Source organism: Artemia franciscana, chromosome 11 (genome assembly GCF_032884065.1).
Source record: "Artemia franciscana chromosome 11, ASM3288406v1, whole genome shotgun sequence".
NCBI classification, from domain to species: Eukaryota; Metazoa; Arthropoda; class Branchiopoda; order Anostraca; family Artemiidae; genus Artemia; species Artemia franciscana.
The window spans coordinates 40,265,076-40,290,527 of NC_088873.1; the positions used below are offsets into that span (position 1 = coordinate 40,265,076).

At 36.1% G+C, this 25,452-nt stretch overlaps 1 protein-coding gene across 1 annotated transcript in view; it reads left to right on the forward strand.

The window, feature by feature from the left end:
* Positions 1 to 25,452, forward strand: part of LOC136033219 (Golgi apparatus protein 1-like) — a 123,581-nt gene that overhangs the window by 70,900 nt on the left and 27,229 nt on the right. Inside the window, exons 12-14 of the mRNA XM_065713929.1 lie at positions 6,167 to 6,352; positions 12,878 to 13,078; positions 17,677 to 17,799. Coding sequence (XP_065570001.1) covers positions 6,167 to 6,352; positions 12,878 to 13,078; positions 17,677 to 17,799 — 510 coding nt within the window. The remainder of the gene's footprint in view (positions 1 to 6,166; positions 6,353 to 12,877; positions 13,079 to 17,676; positions 17,800 to 25,452) is intronic.

The window sequence follows — 25,452 nt, forward strand, 5'->3', positions numbered from 1 at the left end:
TATTGCACGTGGGAGTTTCTGTAGAATGCAAATTCAGAGGCAATTTCAAAGCGGAATGAGCAGTTCTTCCACCAGGCAGCAATGTTGCGGCTATTCCGGACGACGCAATTGCCAACGCTATATCATTTTTTGATCGAATTGATGCCAGAATCAGTTTTATCACAAACGTTTTACCAGTACCTCCTGGCGCATCCAAAAAGAAAGTTTCTCCAACGTTGTTATCGACACAATGCATTATCGTATCATAAATGCATTCAATTCAGAATTTCTATCACTGATGAAGTACAATTGTAAAAATTTATGATTCTCGCCTGAGAATGGCACGGTTCCTGTTCTTTCTTTCTCTATCAGCCTCAAGCCTGTTTCCTTGCTGTTCTTTTGATTCCTCGGCACGCTTTCTTTTCTGACTTTCTCTATCAGCAGCAAGTTTTTTGGCATAGACTCTTTGAGCATCTTCCTCGGCTGTTGCCATTGTAAGTTCATCAGTCATTTTAAAGTTAAACATTAATAGATTTCTACGTGAACGCATGTCTTAAATATCTTTAATGACGTTACCGTCATAACAAAAATGACGACAACTAACTTCATGACGTCAGTCAACACACAAACATGACGTCACCTGACAGACACATCCAGAGACAACTTATTTTTATATATATACTAGCTGTTGGGGTGGCGCAAAGCGCCACCCCAACACCTAGTTGGTGGGGGCGCTTCGTGCCCCCCCCAAGCCCCCCGCGCGCGTAAGTTGTTACGCGCCATATTAGTTACGCGCCATTGTAGTTGTGTCCCTATGTCCCACCTGTGAATATATATATATATATATATATATATATATATATATATATATATATATATATATATATATATATATATATATATATATATATATATATGTTTTTAACTACGTAAAACTTGCGAATATACAACATTCTTTGCTGTCCCATTGTCTGTGCATATAAATAGATTTTAAGGTTTACCGACTCTTGAACATGCAACATATAATGGTCCATGGGAAAACAATCCGTATTCAGATCTATACCTCATGATTCTAATGATTGCCCTTGAGCTTTGTTGATGGTGATTGCTAATCGACCATTCCCTGAGTCGCCATCGTCATTTATATATCCCCCTGTGCACCCCGGCGTCCCCTTTGTAGTTATGTCCCTGTGTCCCGGTCGTCATTTATATTCCCTGTGTCCCGGTCGTCATTTGTGTCCCGGTGTTCCAGTCTGTGATTTCTCTTTGAGTGTCCCGGGCGTCATTTATGTCCCGGTCGTCATTTATATCCCCCTGTGCCCCCCGGCGTCCCCATTGTAGTTGTGTCCCTGTGTCCCGGCCGTCATTTATATTCCCTGTGTCCCGGTCGTCATTTGTATCCCGGTGTCCCGGTCTGTATATACATTCGTTTTTTAGTTTTGTTTTTCTCCTTTATTTTTTTCCTTTTTTCTTTTTTTTTCTTTTTTAGTTTATTTAGATTTTTAGATTTTTTAGTTTTTTTGTAGTTTTTACCATTTTTTTAGTTTTTTTAGTTTTTTTTTTTTACTTATGTCCTGGTCGTCATTTATACTCCCTGTGTCCCGGTCGTCATTTGTGTCTCGGTGCTTTGTTGATTGCTAATTTATATTATATTTATATTTATATTTTTTATATTTATTAATATTTTTTTAGTTTTCTTTTTCTCTTATTTTTCAGTTTTTTCCTTTTTTTTAGTTTTTTCTTTTTTAGTTTTTAGTTTTTTTTTGTTTTTTACCTTTTTTTAGTCTTTTTAGTTTTTTTAGTTTTTTAGCTTTTTTAGTTTTTTTATTAGTTTTTAGTCTTTTTTTTTTAGTTTTTGCCTTATTTTAGTTTTTTCAGTTTTTTTTAGTTTTTAGTTTTTTACCTTTTTTTTAGTTTTTTTTTAGTTTTTTAGCTTTTTTAGTTTTTTTTCTTTTTAGTTTTTTTTTGTTGTTTTTACCTTTTTTAGTTTTTTTTCTTCTTTTGTATTAGTGTGAAATAATTCAGACGTCATATGCAGACAAACACGACGTCACTCGACAGACAGACAGACAGACATAACCCACAAACAACTTATTTTTATATATATTTATTCATATTTTTTTAGTTTTCTTTTTCTCTTTTATTTTTCAGTTTTTTCCTTTTTTTTAGTTTTTTTCTTTTTTAGTTTTTAGTTTTTTTTTAGTTTTTTACCTTTTTTTAGTTTTTTTTTAGTTTTTTACCTTTTTTTAGTTTTTTTTTAGTTTTTTTAGTTTTTTAGCTTTTTTAGTTTTTTTATTAGTTTTTATTTTTTTTGTAGTTTTTGCCTTTTTTTATTTTTTTCAGTTTTTTTTTTAGTTATTAGATTTTTACCTTTTTTTAGTTTTTTTTAGTTTTTTAGCTTTTTTAGTTTTTTTTTCTTTTTAGTTTTTTTTGTAGTTTTTACCTTTTTTAGTTTTTTTCTTCTTTTGTATTAGTGTGAAATAATTTAGTGTGAAATAATTTAGTGTGACGTCACCTGATCCACAGATCCACACACAGACAACTTATTTTTATATATATAGATAGATATGAAATTCATGTTGATGCATGTAATTTATTTCTTTTTTTGTCTATCTTTGGCAATTGTTGAGATGTTGTTTAAACAAAAAAGTTTATATCATTAAAAAAAAATTACAATCAGGGGAAATAACTGAAACCCTCCCCTTACCCCTGATTTGAATTACCTCGTGTTAAAAAATGTCCCAAATGCTGCACAAAAATCTTGGTAATCAGCTACTTTTAACCGAGGAACCAATGCCCGAAAATTTTGGGGTAGGACAAGAATCTCTTCGCCGAATATTCAAAAAAGGTATTTTTCAATGTCTAGGGGGAGAGGATAATTTGAAAGGGAAAAAAGAAAAAGAAAGTTTTTTCAAAAACCGATGTGCGGGCTATTGCAATCCCCCTCCCCCCTCGTAACTGGTGCCCCTGATTTTTTAACATCGATTATGTTTTTGACGAAACAAACGCTAAACAATTGCAGTTGTGCTTCCTTTTACTAGACAATTTTTTTAGCTCAGAGAAAATTACCCAAACCTAATTCGAAGGCTCCCTGAATGAAATTTTTAGGTTATGGCCTATGCTATGGTCTAACTAACATAGGCCTAACTTATATGTTAGGCGACACACTTCCATTACAGTTTAGTTTATCACAAATATTTTGAATTCTGTGATCAGTCGTAAAACGAAACTGTGGATTTCCAATGCATTAGTCGGTTCTGTGATGCTTTACGGAGCTGGGACGTGGCAAGCATCATCTGCAACTGTCAAGGTCATTGACGTGTTTCAGTTAAAGAGCCTGAGGAGGATTGAAGGTTGGCAGTGGTTCGATTTTGTCAGCAATGAGAAGCCATTGTAGCTCACTAAGCAGTCTCGGTTTTCGACCCAAGCAGCCAAGCGCTCCTCACGATGGTTTGGACACCTGCTGCAAATGCCTCTGCATCTACCCACAGAAATAATCTATGACTTCGACCCTACTAAAGCCGACTGGAAGCAATCCTGGGGCCGATAAGGTAAGCGATGGTCCGATAGCCTGTCCGAGTTCTTGGCGCTAGCAAACATCAGACAGAGCGAAACGCAAACCCTCGCTAAGGACCAAAGAAGATAGAGGAGACAGACGTCACTCTCTACGCCGAACAGTGCCAAGTAGGAGACATAAGTTAAGTTGGTCACTGTAGTAGAGTTATTTTTTTCTCTTAGAAAATAACGGCTAAAACTAGTTCTAAAGAAAAAAAATCTTAACAGTGAATTGACTCCTTAACATGTATATTTTTTAGTACAATTTTGATTTTGTTTTTCTATTTCCGGTTGATTTTTATCAACTTTAAGCTTGTTATCTCACATTTCATTTTCAGGCTGATTTTTAGAGTAAGTGGAAATATGACAGCATGGTTCGACCTGTCATGAAATTCCGAAATTCCGACCTTTTGGTCGTCACCCACCCCCCCTCTCGAAGAAAAAATAATAAGGTTTAACGATTTTTCCAGTAGGTTCTTCTATTATCCATTTAATTCACCTACCCATCGTGTTTTTTAAAAGTTGTGTCTCCCCTAGAAAACTTTCGAGTATAGTTTCACATTGAAATGTGAAGAATATGCTTCTTGCTTTCTGATTTACCTGTAAGTGAATCAGAAAGTGCTAAGATGTGCTTCTCGCTTTCTGATTCACTTGTAAGAAGTTTAATATAATTCTTTACCTTCGGACGAAATGATGAAGCATGAAAACACGAACCCTCATACCTTTGGCAGTTTGCTAAAAAATTTTATTTTTTTTCAAATATGTATTGTCTTTTTCTTAGTTTTCATTAAATGTTTTTTTCTTTCTATTTTCTCTTCTTTTTACTACTTTATCACTTTACTTTTTATCAGTCTTAATATTTTACCACTTACTACTTTATCTTGATTTTTTGCCCTTTCTTCTTCTTTTTACTTTATATCAATTTTCAAATTTTCTTCACTTGGCACCCAGACTGTGCTGTTGTTGCTTTTGCATCGCTTTTTTTTTGCTATAAAGAAGGGGCGATGGCCAACCTTTAACGTAACATGCGCCAATATTTCCATACGACGCCTACTGTCACTTTCTGGGCTTTTTGTTTTGGAATGTTCTTGACAAAGGAAATTCCAAAACTCCGCTAGAAAACTAGAAAACTCGACTCCTTCATGCCTATATCTGAATAAGAACTGACTGACAAAGATATAAAACTAAAGATACATTATCTATTTGTCTTGCCTATGTACTTCATTTTAAGTTATTTGAATGTATCCTGCGTCTGTGATACGATAATACCAGTGTGTTAGTCTGTTTGAATTATATGCCACTGAATGAAATTGGTAACCTTGACCATAACGAATCTTGCGAAAGTCCAATCTTCTTAGCTTAAAAACTCCACGCCATTCTTTATCAGTATCATCAAAATAGCGCGCGCTGCAGATGTTACGGCTACCCCAAGGAGTATAGATGTAAAGAGAGGATACCCGATGAGTATAAATTCGACTTTACGGTCAAAACGAATGAATTTTTTAAGTTAACTTAAATAGAAGTAATCCTGCTTGGATGAGCAAACAATGATTCCAGGGCCCTATCCAGGATTTTTTTTTTCGGGAGGGACGGGTGTAAAAAAAACGCATGAAAAAATTTGTTTATATTCATTTATTTTGCGTTTCATGAGTCGGAAAAACGTTTCGGGGGGCGCTCAAACTCCTAACCCCCTCCCCTGGATACAGCCTTGAATGAGTCTACTGTAAATTGGCTTTCCATGAAGTATTTATTTTGCGTTTGCGTTTGTGATGGTTGATCTTCAAATATAATGCACTAAAAGAAGATACCTACGGAAAGGTGCCACACAGGATGCCATGTGCCACGTGTAATCATCCAATGCACCGAGTATCGCACGTGCGCCCTGGTTTGTACACCCAGCTCCATGGAACATGATTACCTGAAAGTTCGTTTGGGAGTCGTAATAAAAGTTGCTAATTGATTTCAGTAGGATATACGGTATGAAAACTCGGATTGACAGCTTTGGGCTGTCATAGTACACTTATTTTACTGTCAGAATGCTTATTTTACTGTTATTACTTATTTTACAGCTATTTTACTTTATTTATGTTATTTATCTTACACTTATTTACTTTTTTTACGCTATTTACTTATTTTACTGTCAGCTGTTAATCCGTGTTAAAACTTGGATTGACAGCTTTGGGCTGTCATAGTGCCCTTATTTTACTGTTATTACTTATTTTACAGCTATTTTACTTTATTTATGTTATTTATCTTACACTTATTTACTTTTTTTACGCTATTTACTTATTTTACTGTCAGCTGTTAATCCGTGTTAAAACTTGGATTGACAGCTTTGGGCTGTCATAGTGCCCTTATTTTACTGTTATTACTTATTTTACAGCTATTTTACTTTATTTATGTTATTTATCTTACACTTATTTACTTTTTTTACGCTATTTACTTATTTTATTGTCAGCTGTTAATCCGTGTTAAAACATGGATTGACAGCTTCGGGCTGTCGTAATACACTTATATAGTGTACAGTGTACTATATACTTATATATTACACTTATATGCATTTATATTACTGTCGCAACAGTGGTCATCAGTTTAATTTTTTTATTTATTTTCCTATGCTTTGCGTTTTTAGGTCATAGAATGCTTGAAAGCCAACCGTAAGAATCTGTCTCCTGGTTGTCACAAAGCTATCTTCAACATTGAAAAAGAAGAAATGGAAGATAATACTTTGGACGCAAGTTTAAACCATTTTTGTGGAAACATGAAACGGGTTCACTGCATGGGGGTTGAAGAAGAAGAAGTACTGGAATGCCTTAAGGTAACCTTCTTTTTTATCTCATCTAGAGCGAGACTGTAAAGGCTTGTACAAGAGGGTTAAAGGCTAGCTGTGGTTATGACAATGAGCGTAGCTACGTGTGATCCAAAAACAATCGGTAATTTGAATCTGTGAGAAATGAATTGAATCAAACTAGAAAAACAAGGTTACTTACCTGATTATGAGATCGACTCATGTTTTAAGACATATTTTCAAGTTTTATACATATTTTAAAATATATTCTTAAACATATTTTTAGAAACATTGTTGGACAGAACTTAAGAACGTTGGAAAACCAAAGGCAGTTGGGATCTCGTATTAACATTTTTGCATTAATGTCTCTGGGGGAGGGTGCCTATCTTACCATAGAATCACCCCTGGATCCGTTGTCCCCTTGGTGAAAACATTTTGTTGACTGCATCCACCGAAACATACAAGAGACAGAAAAAGAATGAGAGAAGACATCTTTTTAAGATTTTCAAGAAGTTTCCGTTATTCCTTTAAGTGGGCTTCTTTGTGCCTTCTGTACTGAATGATTATTGGTTTCTGTAATTTCACTTGAATTTGATAATGTATTTCATCGTCGCAAGTCTTTACGAATGTCACTAACTTACTGAAGCTTCACTGGTGTCAGTATTCTCCGCTAAAGATACTAAAGCAAAATGTCTATAGAACTTACATAACGCCCTCACTGCAAAAATCAGCTTTTAAGGAAACCTTCAGTCATTTTTTTGCAGTCCTCATCTTGTCGTACTGCAGTAACCTTCGAACTGAACTAATTGACCACTTTGGACTGATAAACTTCGAACTGAACAGTTAATTCTTAATAGTATTTTGCTCAATCTTACTTGAATTTGGATTGAATTTTTTTTTCTAAAAAGATCTTTAAATTAAAACAATTGAATAGGGAACTATTACTGAAGTAGAGTTTTCCTAAATCTCTTAAGAAGTGACAAGACCAAAAAACCAACTCACTTGTCAAAGAGGAATTCTTTTTCCTTTCTTAATTGAGATATGCAGGCATAAAAAAAATAGTGACAAAATAACGTACTTTAAGTACGATACATAAATAACATAAAATTGAATATTAATTTAGTTAAAATAATTTTGATAAACTTGAGACAGTAAGAAAAACTAACAAATAGTATTTAGGGTTTTGAAAAAAAGAAAACATAATTTACAATTCTTTTGCTTGTGAAATAATTCGTATTCGTTTGCCCTTGACGACTGATTAATGCTTAAATAATTCCCAAGCTGATATTCATGATTTCACTTCGAAAAAAAGTTTCACTTACTTTTACGGGAAGGGATATGGATTAGTACTATGAATAAATGAATAGAAGGGGGCCTGCAAAATTGATTTTTTATATTCAAGAAATTACAATAAAGGAAAAAGAGAATTTTTCTAATTGATTTTGTGTTTAACGTTTTGTCCCTTGCTATTTCTAATGGGGTATCACAGATTACACCACTCGTCACAGTTGTTCCTAGGTTGTTGGTGCCGCCAAAAATTAACAGAAAAAGTCCCATAAGCTGCAGCCGCGTTTCCGTCCCCCAGCTACGGTGCCCCCCTCCCTTGCCACGGTGCCTGAAGCAGCTTGTCCTGGAACATAGTACAAAATCAATTGTATCTCCCAATATGAAAGCGAAAAAGCGAGAGTACATGGCAACATGTGTCTATGCCAGAAGATAAAAAAAAAAGGAACTGTGGTGTTACAGTATAACACTACATAACACCATAACATAACACCTACACCTTCCTACACCAACACATAACACCAACACCTACACCAACTACATAACACCTATCTTACTTCCTAATTGTTTGACAATGTGTTATACACGCATTAACTTGTATGATAGGACTATACTTTGCCATTTAGAAAAATAAGTTATATCATATTTCATGCGATATTTTTACCTATATTTCTTCTTGCTTCCTGGTTCCAACACACTCAGATTAAATTAATAAATGTATTTATTCAACTCATACATACAGTACAAATTTGTATTGTAATTATATCTTCCCAACGAACAGCTATACTCGTAATTGTTGTAAATAATGAACATAAGATAGAGCCGTCCAACACGGAAAAAAAACACAATAAAAGAAAAAAATGCGCAAAAATAGGAAGGAAAAGACTGAAGATGAAGGTGAAATCCTGAGAACGTAGTAGCAATTTTAGGAAAGCTTCAATAAAGCTCCTCTTTAAAAATGGCAATAAGAGTGAGTTTGGTAATTATAGAGAGCTTTGTCTCTCTAGGAAGCAAATTACTTAGTATGATGGTACTTTTTAGACTTGGAGATGCCGCAGATAAATTCTGAAAAGGAGAACAGCGTGGTTTTAGGAATGATAGAGGATGCGTCGACCAAATTGCCACTCTTAGAGTGTAGTAATCGAAAAGTGCCTGAGTTATCAGGCCCCTTTAGTCCTCAGTTTTATAGATTACGAGTAAGCGCTTGGTTCAGCCGATAGAAGAGCTTTAGCAAGGACCTATCCTTGCATCGTACACAAGATAAATACACTAAAGTGATCAGTGCTACTTACGAGAATAGCATTGCTGCGGTTAAGGTAAGAAATAAGGTTAGTAGCTGGCCTAGATGGCTAGGACATGTTCTGTTGATGAAGGATTACAGATTGCCGAAAATCATCCTTTTTGGCCAACCATCTAGGGCCAAACGAAAAGCAGGTGTTCCCCGAACGGGGTGCGAGGAGGTTGTAAGGAAGGACTTAATGGAAATCGGAACTTCTCTGGAGGGTGTAAAGAGAGAGCCTTTGAGTAGATTGGGATTGAAGAGGAGCTTGCGCACGTATGTTTGCCTCGGGCGGCTGGATGCTGCACTGAGTTGTTAGTAGTAGTAACAGTGTTAGTAGTGCAAATGAAGGCAACCCCGACGCTGGGTAAACAAGCAAACAAGAAGAAAATACAAAAAGTTATGCATCATTATATGTTTCAACCTGTTTTCATGAAGGGTTGGTGTAGATGTCTTGGACAGGTCTTAAGGCTGCACAAAGACAAGTAGTGCTTATTGTAATTTTGTTAAGTAGCCTGGAATGGGATGTCTCAATTTAAAACGTAGATGTGTATTGTTAAAAATGATGTTAAAACCTTTGGCGATCGCATGACCTGGTAGGCGAGGAATAGGCTTTAAACAGGGTGTAGTGGTGGATTTGGGTCCGTCGAAAGATGTTAATCAGGGCAGAAAGAAGTGTATTTTTTAGTGACGTGACATTAGGTATTGGTTTAACGCTATGAGAAGTTTGTACTACTACAGTACATTAGATAGCAAGTATATTACTTTACATTAATACATGAAGTGTTAGGGTAATAATGGTAGAAGTTAATAAGTAATCACTATTAACTAATTATTAGTTGATCAAGGTATCAGTGTTAATTAATAAGTCCATTAGGTAATGGTTAGACGTTGTGAAAAGTTTGTATGACAAAGAGCCAAGAAATAAAGCAAAAGCCAAAAAACTAATAGTGGTTGATTTACCTAAGCGCTTGGGGTATTACTTTCGGCACTTAATTGATGTTATGATTTTCTATTCCTGCGTTCAATGGTCATTTGCCATTTCAATAGCCACTTTATTGAATTGAGTTCAAAAGCACTTATTGAATCTATTGCTATTACTCATTTACTTGCAAGTTGAATTTTTTTTATTTTACAGACAGAAAATTCTTAGTATATTTATCAATTGGCATAAGCTACCAATATTTTTGGTTAGTTTTAAAGGTTCTTTGAGTTTGCAGTTTTTTGTAAGAAATTTAGTTTAATGTTCAAACTGTGTCCAACAGAGCATTATAATTACGGTTACTCAATAAGTTATTGCAATTACTTTACAATAATTTACAATAAGCTTGTTAAACATTCACTAACTGATTCTTTTAAGCTCAGTAGATCCAGTTGAAACCATGGATATATGAAATTTATATGCATGGCCTGTGTTTGAGTTTGCTCAGTAGAGAATTGGGAGAAGATTTCGTCTTACCTGACGCCATTGGTGTGAAGAAGTGTAGTTGTTTTACAACTTTTTGCTGTTGATCACCGAAATCTTTTTGAGTCAGAAAAGACGAAGTTAAGTCCGATAAATCCATGCCTATTCAATAATATACGTATATGAATTTAATATCCACATGGGCTGAAGCGTCTTTTTAGTTTCTATATAAATAAAGCTTGGACCCTATGGTAGCACAGTAGGTTGACCAGTGACGGTTCTGGCCTCTCTTGCTCCCGGAACAATTTCGTAATTACCCCCCCCCCCCCTTTCTCTCACAAAATTTCAAGGCCAAATTTTTACAGAATTTTAATTTATTAACAAAATTATTTTCAATTTATTAGTTAATTAATAATTAATTTTCATGTTCTATTTATTTTTTAAATTACTTAATTATTTCAATTATTTCTATTCAATTATTTTGTAGTATTTATTCATTTTTCTAATTAATTTATAATTCGTTAATTATTTTCGTTTATTTTTGTTTATTAACTGCGTCCTAGCCAAGTGGATAGGTGCGCTGGATTGAGGATCCTTTGTCCGAGAGGGCGAGGGTTCGAATCCTAGTGTACCTAATTATTTGGTTGGGACGGGGGTCAGTGATGTGACTCTGTAAGCTCAGCCAGAGTTGACCCAGCTCTAAATGGGTACCCAGGAGAAATCTGGGGAAGGTAAACAGGAAGGGTGTGTGAAAGTACAGGATGGTTGGCCCCCAACCCCCCATTGCACTTCCTGGCTGAAGGGCCAAGAAACGGAGATCAGCACCACCGGTAGGGATTGTAAATTTTAATACCGTATTTTTTACGTTTTTTACATTTTTTTTTTTATTAACTGCGTCCTCCACTTTGTTTTAATGAAAATAAAATTTCTAAAATTATGAATCGATTAGAACCGTTAAATTATTTATTTGAAATCCCCCTCCCCAAATTTATGTGCCCGGGACAAATGCCCGCCCCCTAAAACCACTTTTGAGATGGATGCTCTGCTTACCGATACGGGACCCAAGGGTTTTCTTGTTGCTGAAAGGTTGGGTGGATGGCCTGTATCACATCAATGGCTCTCTAAGATTTTTATCCCTTTTATCCTTAAAATAGTTATATAAAGTTGGGAGTAAACTAGTAACACATAATTTATACGTTGGAAATGGGATTAGTATTTGGAACTTTATTGTTAAATAAACTAAGTAAAAGAAATTACAGTAATTTTTATGAAACAAGCTCCGAAGTTTAAATAACTATGGTTAGTTTGAATAAGGTAATTTATAACCTTTTTTTCCGTTTTTTAACTAACTAACAAAGCTTTGGGCTAAGTTGAAACCTTACAATTGCTATTTTTGTTAAAATTTAGTATACTGTAGATTTCGACAATCAATGGAGCATAAAAATAATGTTGGCTTACTCGAATATCAGACCAAGCAGGTATATGTAGATTTTCGTTGCATTTCGGGGAAATCGCAATACAAAAAAAAAATGCGAAAAAAGTAGATAAACTGCGTAAAACTTTATTTTGCCAGCCGGATTTCATGTAGCGGGGAAAAAAATTCTTGTGGGTTAATGGTCCGTTTCTGTTTCACTTAAAAATGAAGTTTGGTTTTCTAATCACGAAAATAAGGCAAAGGTAAAGAATAGGACATTGGACATTACAGTCCCTACCGGCGGTGTTGATCTCCGTTCCTTGATCCTTCACCTAGGAAGTGCAATGGGGGGCTGGAGGCCAACCATCCTGTGCTTTGGCACGCCCTTCCTGTTTACCTTCCCCAGATTTCTTCAGGTACCCTTTTAGAGCTGAGTTGACACTGGCTGAGCTTACGGAGTCACGCTTCTAAACCCCGTCCCAAACCAAATAATAGGGTACGCTAAAATTCGAACCCTCGCCATCTCGTGCAAAGTATCCTAAATCCAGCGCATCAATTCACTTGGCTAGGACGGCCTCATGAAAGTAATGTTTGGACAAGTATAAGATTTGTGTTGCTTTGTTGCCACTTTTTAGTAGACAGGTACTTGAGCAACTTTTTTTAGTTTTTCATAGGTCTGGAGTGAATTCCCCTTTCAGTATAACATGAACTGGAATTCTCTTAGCGACATCGCATCAATTTTCATTAGCCTCTTTTGTGCGATTGTATAAATGGTTGAATTGCAGAGATGAGCTACATTAAGGGGAAGATAGTAGAATCAAAAGGATAAAGATCCGCCAGAGCCGTTGCTGATGCATGGGGAACAATCGACACGTCAGTGGCTGGGTCTTTTTTACTGGGACAAGCAGTAAATCTGTCACCTAACATTACTGCGGCGGGGATTGATCTTAGGGCTCGGTATTGCCAAGAAGAGCATCAATCCGCTGCTACAACAGGGTAAGGAGAAAATAATAAAATAATTAATCATAATTAACTATCATTACCTTTCGGAACACGGCCAAGGTGTTCCCGTTGTCTCTCAGAAGGGAGCTTCAAGCTCAACAACAGCAACAAAATATTAAAATTCAATCAAGACGGATTTTTTTTTACTATAAGTATTTCTTTCACTTTTAGGATAAGCGCCAGGAGCCAGGTTTTGACGAAGACTGTTTCAAGCTGGTTATACGTAGGATGGTTGATCAGAGTTTAGATATTCGATTGGACCCCCTCTTTTACAATTCATGTCGTCTGGATATTCAGAAACATTGCTCAGAAATATACAAAACAACACCGAATGAAGTTGAACTTAAAGGGCAAGTCACACAGTGCCTTAAGGTATGTAATAGTGTAATATAAGAACCAGTCATTGGTTTTAACCGTTTTTTTCTGGATTTTCTTGAAAAAAGGAAATAGAAGAATAAAATGACAAAATAATAACAAAAATAATAATACAAAAATAATAAAAATAATACAAGAATAAATATACTAATAGAAAAAAGACAAAAAGTATTCTATTCTTAGAAACTTGTTGCGTCTCTAGTCTTTTCTAATGGGAAAAAAACTTGAGGCTTAAAAGGTAAAATTAAGAAATGTATGGCCTATTCACAATGAGATTTTACTAATACCGAGATGTGAGTCAGTCAGATTTTTTATAGAATATTCTGGTTAGATAAAAAATTCTGTAAAAATCCTGATTGGCTTAAATGGGCGCTAGTTAAATCGCAGCATATGTAAAATTTCATTCTAATATGAAGTATGACTGAAAAAAATTATAAGCATTATAAATGTCAAGTCCAAAGCCTCCCTTTAGCTATCTTCTAATTTCCTTAGATAAGATGTATCAATCTAACAAAGAAAACTAAATCTCAAAAAATGCCCCTTTATGTTTGGGAACCCTAGGTTTAGAGATTTGCGTCACTAAATAGCAGCAAAGCGTGTCAAAGCTGATTGCAAGTGACGAGTTAGAAGTTCCTCTGGTATCTTGTTCAGATAGTAAAATAGTATGGTTCATTCCTTACCTGTTATCTCAAGCACAGATTATTGATGCTTACTCGGGTTTCTCACTCCCACCAAAAAATGGGCCAAAATTATCCTCAATTGCATAGGCTACCTAAAAAAAACTCGCTCACCCTGGCAATTTCGCGCTATGTTATTGGGTTGGATGATATTCCGCCTGCGTTTGGATTGGATAACGTTCCGCATGTACAATTTCATTGGATATCGTTAACCTTTACGAAGGCAAATCATCTGATCGGATGGCTTTTGAGGTTTGTAATAATACTGGTGTAATACCTGGTGAAACCTAAAAGATAATGTATACCTTAAAGACAAGATGTCATTGTATGAATTTGATGCTAGACATGGTAATGGATGAATATTTTATACCAAGCATTTCAATATGCCCAGATGAGATCAGAGGATATGGATTTCCCTGATCCATATCTGTGGTAGCGTTATGTATGTCTGGCCAAAATATGTGATAGCGTTAAGTGTCTTAGCATACCAAAATGCTGAGAAAACTACTTAACGCGCTTCTTCCAGAGGTTTAACAGTATACATTACTAGGTTTATGTCTTAATAATTAATTTGCCTAACAACGAAGCTTCTTATCTAAATATTGGCACCATAAATATTTACATACAGCTATATAATTTGCCAATAGTTTACATATAGTATCTGTTGTGGGGAATATACAATTCGTTTCGTGGGGAGGGGGGGATTTTCCACGGGGATAATTTTTCTTGGAAAGAAAAGTCTCCTAAAGAAAATTCTTCACATAAGGAGGGGGATTTTCCAGTGTGATCTGAAAAACAAGTCTTTTAACTGAACATAAGGTGCAACATTATAATCAGGAGGGGCTATAAGGAGGGCCCGTCCCTTCCCCAATTCCTCAATTTTTTAAGAGTGCCTCCTTAAACACAATGGCCATGGAATTTAAGTGAGAAGTGTTGGCTCCCTTGCTGCTTTACTTTCAAATAAACAGGCCCTTTTCTTTTATATGTAGATTTACTTATTAATATTTACGTGTTAAACTCTCATAGAGGCTCACCGGTTTTCAAAGCAATCATTTCGCAAGAAGGACTAAGTTGGTTTATACTGAGTATTTATTTTGTCTTTTCATGTGCTAGCTAAATCTTGCCATTGTAATATAATTTATGAGCATAGCAAATTCAATTTTAGAGCTCCATTGACTTTATTGGCCCAATGCGCCTCGTGATAGTGAAAGAGGCGATTTCACCTCTTGTATATATATATATATATATATAGGTTTTTTAGTTAATTCCACTATAGAGTTCAGCGAGTTAGTATTCGAGTTCCCATTTAGGATAAAAGTGAGTATATTTTCTAATATTATTTTTGATTATTTTCCCCGAAACCTGGTAGGGCTATTGGGAGCTACCGTCATTGTAATATCCATTGGAGGACCCGCTCTCTTCCAAAGAGATATTTATATAAAGATTATTGTTGGGTCCAAGTATAGTGGCACATACATCCCACACATAGTGCACTAGTCGGACCCATACTGGTTATAGCAATGGTAGACCCAGAGTGCGAATATCAATGCGAGAAGAACTCGTAGAATCCGTGGCACGTCAGAGTTGACCGTGGCAATGTAGACCGCGTTACTTACTCTTGTTACCAGTGTTGTTGCCAGAGAATTTACACTAGTGGCTTCAGGACTGACCCTTAGAACACATTAGATTACGAAGACTGGGGGTAGAAAAGTCCATGAGAGACTCTGGGCCGCGGTACCATACCCTAGTACCACCAGTAATGGCACTGGTGGTGTTATGCCACGTATACTGGTGGAGTTAGTGTAATTACAAGAAGTATTTATAAAGAAATTAAAACCTTTCGCATAAATAGCGAGGGATAGAGAAGGGGGCAGCCTCATATACGGAACAATTTCTGTTTGTTTTAAATTTTAATGCTGTTTTTACTAGCAGTTGAAAATATTTGTATTATCTCAAATTCTATATTGTCATAAATGACAACGATACTTAAACAAGGCAAATTCTTTTAGCTTCCCATTTTGTATTTTTCTTACAAGCATATTAATTCAAAATATGCTTGTAAATTATAAGCAATTGTATATGTGAGAAACAGCAAAACAATCAAAAAGAGACTCTTTGCTAAATTTTGGTCAATCCCAATAAACAAACATCGAAGCTCTACTTCATAATTGAGGCAGTTTTTTGAAACACGTTGGTATATTACACCTTTCAACGTTACTGTTTATTTTAGTATGACCTACATCAACACATTTACTGGAATCAAAACATTTATAGAGCGTAAGAAACAATGACAAATTTAGGGCACTTTGTTAACTTGCTGCGCACTCCTGTGACTCTACTGTTTTATTTGATCTCTCAACTCAGTTGTTACACTGGCATTTCATATCAATCCAATTGATGGGTGTATCTTCGAATGCTTGAATTCATTTTCCCTGGGTAGCTGGGTAGCAGTTGCTTCCCTTACCCGTATCTCTATAGGTTTTGAGAGTCACTATTTTGCGATTCTTGTACCTTTCAATTGTATCAACAATGTATTCTAGCCATAAATTGCGTCCAGAAGTGGAAGAGTAAACGATATTATAAATATATGGGTTTTCATGGGATCAGAAGTTTTATAAAATGGCTTATTGTCCGTGGCATTTTTCTTCAGCATAAGTGTTTTTCATAACTGAATGCCACTGAACGACTGAAAGGGAAAATATATTTATTATTTTGCTTTTCATTTTGTATACAATCAGAAAGTAAAAGCCTTTGAATATCAAAAGTACTTCCATCTTTATATCGACAGCTGTGCAGACCCTCATGAATTACCTTTCGTTGCGAAAGGTCAAAGGCTTTACATTGTTGACCACATGTGGCCCATAGGATTTATGAAACTGTTTCTACATTTCGGCTAAATGATATTGTCTGTTTCAGGATAAGATTTGCTCTTTCTTATAACGATTGTGTGATTTTTCAAGAGCAATTTTGCAATCCAAGCAATTTTTGCGATTGAAATCTGTGATCCAAGGAGCAAGGTGCTACAAAATGAGACAAGTAGACGCCTACCTACAAAATTTCCTGATTTCGTAAGCATATCTATGGCCTGGACTCGCCCCGATAAATTTCCTCCTTGGGATCTCTGATCATAAATCCCAGAATTTACTGCCTTAAAAAGTGTCTTCAGGTTTATAGTTTCTATGTAACTTTTTGGCTCCGTATGCTGTTTTTCTGCAGTCCACTGGTTTTAATGTTTCCACATAAATTTTTTGAGAAACTATTAATTTCTCTTCCTTTTGTTCTGAAATTTTGACTCGAGTGTTCATGGGATAGCTCAAATCTTTCAAAAACAGCCTTTTAATTTTTTTAAATCCCTTGCGTTATAAATTGGCAAGGGTGCAAAGGTTGTTTGTGCCTTGTGGTTTAGGTATAGTTTAATTCCAGTTACCCAGAGCTTCTCCAGCCACCCGTTGCATTCAGTAGGTGTTATTGCGTCAAATATGGCCTAGGCCCATCAGCTGGATAAACTGGATAAACGTACTTGAAAAAGGACAACGAATCATCTTTTTATCCTTCTCCATGAACATCCTCCAAAACACTCTAAAGACAGAAAATATGGGATCACAAACGCGTTACAAAGGCTGGCCAGCACACCACGGCTATAGAAAGCCTTTGCTTATGAAAGTGTTCTACTTAGTCCAATAACTGAGCAAAGAAGATAATTCAAGTCACACATACCTGACCCCCCCCCCCCCCAACCCCAACAAGCATTATTCAAGGGCTTGCTTACATAGTATTCCACTAGGCTACTCTTGCTCAATGCTTCCTTGTTTTTTCTCCTTAAATTATTATAGCTGTAATGTGACGTATTTGTGAAGGTGATTATCAATCCTATTCCTCATTTGAACTGTCTTCTGTTGAACTATGCTTTTATTTCAGGATTCGTTTGTTAAAAAGGAATCTTTGACAGCTCCTTGTGAGAATCGACTGCGTAAAGTTATCCAAGAATCAGTATTAGACAGTCGACTGGACCCAGTCCTGAGAGAAAGTTGTTCTTTTGAGGTAAGTTTTGCTACTTAAGTTTATCATTATTGGAGTCCTTGCACCTATTATTGGTACCAAGGATCGGTATCATTGCACCTCTGAAATTATCCACAGATCGGTATTAGACTGTCGACAGGACCCAGTCCTGAGAGAAAGTTGCTCTTTTGAGGTAAGTTTGCTACTTAAATTAATCATTATTGGGGTCCTTGCACCTATTATTGGCGCTTTTCAGAGGTCAATCTGATCAAGTCTGTTCTTTGATTTGTTTGGGATTTGAGTAACGGGAATTTAATTGTCTTTGCTTGGTACAGTTACAAGTATTCTCTAAAATGACAAAAACTTTTGTGCCATTCAACACAGCTTTTCTTCTTTTTTTTAAGGCCAATTTAACCGAATTTATTCTAAATTTATTCTAGAAATGGATTTTAAAGAATTATAGAAAACGATTTTATGCATAAACACCAAAAATGTATGGACGATGGTAGGTGGCTGGTGCAACAAATCATAGCAGCCATGGTTTTTATGACTTTTTTCTGCTCTTTATTTTGCAGACTTAGTAAAATTTGTTGGAACCTTTCAGGAGCTAATCTGACCATGTCCATTCCTTGATAATTTCGTAAACCACATTGGCCTGCCCTGACAAAAACTAAAGACAACAAAAGTGAAAATGGGGTTTTATAATGCGAACGAAGATACTGGAAGCAACAAAAATGGATATTTTGAAAAGACAACATTGGATTTTTTTGAATTTATTGCTTTAAATTTTTAATTTTTAGTTTAGCTTCTGAATTCTTCCAATTTTCGTTTTGTTTATCCATGTTGTTTGTTTTGTCTTTTATTCATTTTTTCTCTTTTCTTCGGGTCTAAAACGTTCCACATTTTTGCTCAGAATATGTGAACTATTTTTTTTTTTGGGGGGGGTTAATATGATGTTGCTGGAAAAGGAAATCAGTTGTCTTCTCGAAATATTCATTATTTGTTGCTCCTAGTATTTTGGTTGGCCTTATAAAACCTTGTTTTGCTTTTCTTCTCTTTTGGTTTTTGTCCGTTCTTTGAATTTATTTGGGCCTCATAAACAAAGAGACTGAATTATTCTTAGCCTCTTACAGTTACATGGACGTCTTCTATGAATAGGAGTAAATGACAAATACTTTTTTACTCTAACAGAACTTTTTTAAAAATCATTTTACTATGTCCTTTCTAAAATGCCTTCTAGAAAATTATCCAAAAGCGAGCACATATGTAAACATCAAAAATGTATGGACACTATGGTAAATGGCTGTTGTAACAAAAACCTAACATGAGAATCAAGGTAAATCAGTTGTTGGAAGCCCCTTAATCTGAGAAAAATGTGTTATTTGATTACATTTGCGTTTTTTCCAGAATTTAGTAAACCCTTGAGATTCTAATTATTCTTGTTATTTTTATTTGATACATTCTATTCAGCTATTTTTAGACCCCTGTTTTTTTTTTGTTTCTTTTTCCTTTACGAAATTGTTTTCTTTGATTTGTTAAAGTTTAGCAATTTTATTTGACTCTTATGCTTCTTGATTTTGAGTGAAATAAATAAATAAATTAAAATCCAAACCAGAAATGAATCATATTTTTGAATTTGCTCTGCTGTCTGTTTTGTAAAATTGGAGACATATTCTCCTAAAAAATTTAATTTTGACAAGGCTCTAGTGATGAGTAATTTTACGATGGCCTTAATATTTATGTGCATACAGCGCCACCTCTACTTTTATTTTTATCTTTTATGATAGATAGCGTTGTATTTAAAGCACTGCTTCCTGTCGTCACTTTAGGAACTACTTACGACATGCCTCTGATTTTTTGACAGAAATTTCTGAATGTTTTAAATAAGAGAAATCTTGTAATTTAAGTTGGCCAGAGATATATCTAAAGTAGAAAAAATGCTTCCGATTCTTTGAAGTAGCAAAATTCTTAAAATGGTGTCGCTTAAAGCATTTGTTGAAATATCCACCCAATGTCATAAGTTCTTAGAATTCTAGAGTTCATTTCTGTGTGTAAAGTGTGATATAACACTGGTTAGCTTATGTTTTTTTTTTAACTGAAAAATTAAAAAATTTCGGAGACATGTTTTCAAAACCCTGGTTCTTAGTTTTAGATACTTTAAAAGTACAATAGTTTCTTCTTGGCTATTTCCGATTCCTCATCAGACAAGTTAATTACAGTGCACCTAGAAAAGTTTTGAGATTTTGTTCAACATAGTCGACAAATCTAATAACTATGTCTTTGAGGACGACTTCCCCCGCAGTTTCCGGGGGAAGGGCTGCAAGTTATGAACTTTGCCCATTGCTTACATTATAGTGTTGGGAAGTATACAGACATTTTCAGAGGGGATTTTGCTGGTGGGAGGTCGGGGGATAGAGTTACGTGGGAGGATCTTTTCATGGGGGAGGATAATTTCCATGAAGGAGGTGCTGAATTTCCCAGCATTATTAAAAAAAATAATCCGAAACTAAATTTAAAAAAACAGGTTTTTTTCAGCTGCAAGTAAGGAGCAATATTAAAACTTAAAACGGGCAGAAAATATTACGTATATGAGGGGGTTTGCCCCCTCGTCAATATCTCGCTCTTTACGCTAAAGTAATTTCAAAAGAGCTATTTATTCTAATTAAATGGCTTTTGGAGTTCAGGGGGCATTCTTAAAGTTATTGGAACAAAATTCGAAATTTAGCGTAAAGAGCGAGGGGGCGAACTCCCTGATATTAGGTAATATGAGGTAGTGTCTTCCCCTCGTCAATGCCTCGCTCTTTACGCTAAAGTTAGAATTTTTTAAATAATGGCGGATATAAACAATGATTTGTCTGTGTTATTTTTCGGCCAATCTTTTCATTTAATATTATATCAAGCAGTTAATGCTATGTTAAAAACTATGTTTATGTGATAATAAACCAAAGATATTATATGTTTTCGGCTTGCGGTTGTTATTAAATAATAATAAAAAAATATTTTTTTCCAACTGAAAGTAAGGAACAACATTCAAACCTAAAACGAACATAAATTATTATGTATACGAGGGGGTTGTCCCTTTCTCAGTACCTCACTCTTTACGCTAATGTTTGACTTTCTGTTCCAACTATTTAAGAATTACTCCTGACACAAGGACCGTTTAATTCGAATAATAAGCTTTTTACAAATTCACAAACATTTTAGCGTAAGGAGTGAGGTACTGAAAGGGGCAATTCCCTCATATACGTAATAACAACCAAAAGAAAAATCTGAGAAAATTGTGGTTCAAACAGTTCGTGGTAACAATATGTAAGTATGGAGCGACCCGGCTCAATAGTAAACGAAACTCTAAAAAACGGTTTTTCAAACAAAGTATTTTGATACCAATAGATATACCAAAAGAATCGGCTTTTTATGCTGATTTCAAATACATAAATTTCATTAAGTTTGGTGTTAGCCACCAAAGGTTACTAGCCTGAGAGAATTTTCCTGATTTTCGGAAAAAGGGGAGAACACCCCCTAAAAGTCAAGTGATCTTAATAAAAACCACACCATAACAATCAGCTTATCAAAGAACCCTACTGTATAAGTTTCAAGCTCCTATCTGCAAAAATTTGGAATTTTACATTTTTTGCCAGAAGAAGATCACGGATGCGTGTTTATTTGTTTGTTTTCCCCAGGGGTGGTCGTATTAACCCAGTGGTCCTAGAATATCAGAAGAGGGATCATTTGAACGGAAATTAAAAGTTCTAGTGCCCTTTTGAAGTGACCAAAAAAACTGGAGGGCAACTAAGCCACCTCGCCTTCTGCTTTCTTTCCAAAATCGTCCGATCGAAATTTTGAGATAACCATTTTGCTCATCATAGTTGAAAGGCCCAATAACTATGCCTTTGGGTATAACACGACCCCCTCCCCCCCACAGCCCCAGGGGAATGGTCATTAAGTTATAAAATTTGCCCATTGTTTACGCATAGTATTTGTTATTGGGATGCATGCATACATTTTCGGGCTAGGGGTAGGAAAATACAAATTTTCTGCTAGGGGCCTCTCCACGGGGGACTTACATGGGGAGGGGAATTTCCAGGGAGTGAGCTTGTCAGGGGAAATTATACACTACGGGAATTCGCCAGAATTCTTATACAAAATTCTTTTTATGCGTCTTGCTTTCTCTTTTTCGTCTCAATTTTACGCGCTGAGTGGTTAATAGTCATTTGTTTGTGGTTAAAGTGGTTAATTAATAGCTAAATCTATTTTCCCGTTAGTCCTAAACATATAAGCCTGAACATATAAAACAATGGATTTTGATTTATCAGGTAAGGTATTGGTCTCACCTAGTATTACTCGAAATGAAGAACATATCAACCGGAAGATGAACTCAATTATTTCACTCTATACAACGGAGAATTTTAAGTTGCAATACAAATTCTAAAGCGAGTCTGTAGTCCTAATACTAATAAGATTCCATCACTTCGTAACTTGTCTACAAAATAATCATGAAATGTCCTTTTTAAATCCCAAACGACTGCCAATTATTGAACTGAGCTCATTGTGCAGAAGTGATGCCAAATTAAACGGAAAAAAGTAAATAAAGCAACAATTTAAAAAGAATTTACTTCTATACTGTTAAAAGTGCCCTTAAAAGGTCTACTTTTACTATACCAAAACTATATTGTTTTGTGTTTTCAGGAAAGCACTAGTTTTGGGCACTTTCAGATAAGCTAGGACGATGAAGTTTGGCAGGCGTATCAGGGACCAAATCAGACTAAACTAGAAATAGTTCTCGATCGTTGCCCCGATTTGACCATCTGGGAGGGGGGAGTGTGGGACGGTTAATTCGGAAAAATTAGAAAAGAATGACGTATTTTAACTTACGAACGGGTGATCGGATCTTAATGAAATTTGATATTTAGAAGGATATCGTGTCTCAGCTCTTATTTTAAATCCCGACCGGATCCGGTGACATCAGGGGAGTTGGAGGGTGGAACCTGAACTCCTGGAAAACGCTTAGAGTGGAGGGATCGGGATGAAACTTGGTGGCAAAAATAAGCCCAAGTCCTAGATACGTGATTGACATAACCGAAACGGATTCGCTCTCTTTGGGGGAGTTCGGATGAGGGGGGATCTCGTAACTCAGACCTCTTACTTTAAATCCAAAGCGGATCCAGTGTCATTAGGATGAGTTGGGGGAAGGGGAACCGGAAATCTGGGAAAACGTTTAGAGTTGAGGGATCGGGATGAAACGTGGTGGGAGAAACAAGCACATGTCCTAGATACGTTATTGACGTAACTGGACCGGATTCACTCTCTTTGGGAGAGTTGGGGGGCACCTTTGCCCCCCCCAACTCTCCAAAATTAGAAAAAATGAGGTTTTTATAACTTATGAAAGGGTGATTGAATCTTAATGAAATTTAATATTTAGAAGGACCTCGTGTCTCAGAGCTCTTATTTTAAATCCTGACCGGATCCGGTGACATTGCGAGGAGTTGGAGGAGGAAACTAGAAATCTTGGAAAACGCTTAGAGTGGAGAGATCGTGATGATGCTTGGTGGGAAGAATAAGCACATACAATAGATACGTTATTGACATAACCGGACAGAATCCGCTCTCTTTGGGGTAATTGGGGGGAATTTACTAGTTTGGGCACTTCCAGATAAGCTAGGACGTTGAAAGTTTGCAAGCGTATCTGGGACCAGACTAAATTTAAATTAGAAATAGTCTCTTTCTCGATTCGGCCATCCGGAGGGGAGGAGCGAGCAAGATAGTTGAGAAAAATTTTATTTATCGATAAAACAAATGATTGTTCTTCTTAAGTATGGCTTGTGGACTTAGGTAATTATTCTCGCTTAGGGTACGAGAGGTCTCAGGTTTGAATCTCGGACCACCCCAATTTTTACATGAAGAAGATCCGAAACTAGATACGTGATCAATGTAGCAATCACTGAAAGCTGGCAGGCGCATCAGGGACCCGACCAGATTAAATTAGAAATAGTCGCTTCCCCGATTTAAACATCTCGGGGGAGTAGAAGGACGGTTAATTCGGAAAAATTGGAAAAAAATGAGGTATTTTTAGCTTACGAACGGTTGATCAGATCTTAATGAAATTTTATATTAGGAAGGACATCGTGTCTCAGGAGCTCTTATTTTAAATACCAACCGGATCCGGTGGCATTGGGGGGAGTTGGAGGGGGAAACTGGAAATCTTGGAAAACGCTTAGAGTAGAGAGATCGTAATGAAACTTAGTGGGAAGAAGCCCTTGGCTCTTCTGACTTCGTCACAAGTGACATATGAGCTCTTGGCTCTTGTTATCTATATATGTTAGCTAGGCTGTGAAGTAATAATTTTTGTTCGTTTTAAGTTTCAGCTTCGCTCTTTACTTCCCTCGGAAAAAACTTTTTTTTTAAATTAATTAAAACTTAAAATGAACAGAAATTATTCCGTATATGAAGGTGGATAAATTTTATAATGTTTTAAAATGCTGCTGGTTCCAATTCAACTGCCCTTGTGTTTGAGTAGTCATTTGTCACCCATGTTCCCCATGGATGCTGGCCGGGGGTCCGGGGAGGGGAATGTCCCGCGGCAAACAATAAGACGTAAAGTAATGTATATAAATAGGAAAATTAGAAATATTCCAGGTACATGTCGGTTAAAACTAGGTTCCATTTAGCACTTATTCACTATCCCCCTACCCTCGTGGATATTCGATTTCCAGGTTCTTAGCTTTTGGAGGGTAGTCAAACCTCTAACTTATGCCAGCTTTACCTCTCACTTAAGGCTGCGTGCAAGGTCGCATCTAGGGGGGTTAAGGGTTTTGAACCCCCCCCCCCCCCGAAAAAAAATCCTAGATACGGCCCTGACTATCTGTCTTGGCTTTATCTCCAATTAACCATGGCTTAATGGCAGCTTGATTTTAATTCAAAAACTAAAGCCGAGACCGATTCCGTTGGTTTTCAAACAGTTCGTGGTAACGAACTATAGTAAGGAGCGAACCGGCTCAATAGTAACCAAAACTCCAAAAAAAAGGAATTTTGATACCAATAGCTACATCAAAAGAATTGCATATTAATGCTGATTTTAAATATACAAGTTTCATCAAGTTTAGTCTTACTCATCAAAAGTTACGAGCCTGAGAAAATTTGTCTTATTTTAGAAAATAGGGGGAAACAACCCCTAAAAGTCATGGAATCTTAACGAAAATCACACATTCAGATTCAGCGTATCAGAGAACCCTATTGTAGAAGTTTCAAGCTCCTATCTACAAAAACATGGAATTTTGTATTTTTTGCCAGAAGGCAGATCACAGATGCGTGTTTATTTGTTTGTTTTTTTCTTTTTTTCAGGGGTGATCGTATCGACCCAGTGTTCCTACAATCTTGCGAGAAGGCTCATTCTAACGAAAATGAAAAGTTCTAGTGCCCTTTTTAAGGGACCAAAAAATTGGAGGGCACCTAGGCCCCCTCCCAGGCTAGTTATTTTCCCAAAGTCACCGGATCAAAATTCTGAGATAGCCATTTTATTCAGCGTAGTCGAAAAACCTTATAATTATGTCTTTGGGGACGACTTACTCCCCCACAGTCCCCGTGGGAGGGGCTACAAGTTACAAACTTTGACCAGTATAGTAATTTGACATATAGTAATGGTTATTTGGAAGTGTACAGATGTTTTCAGGGGGATTTTTTGGTGGGGGGGGGGTGAAA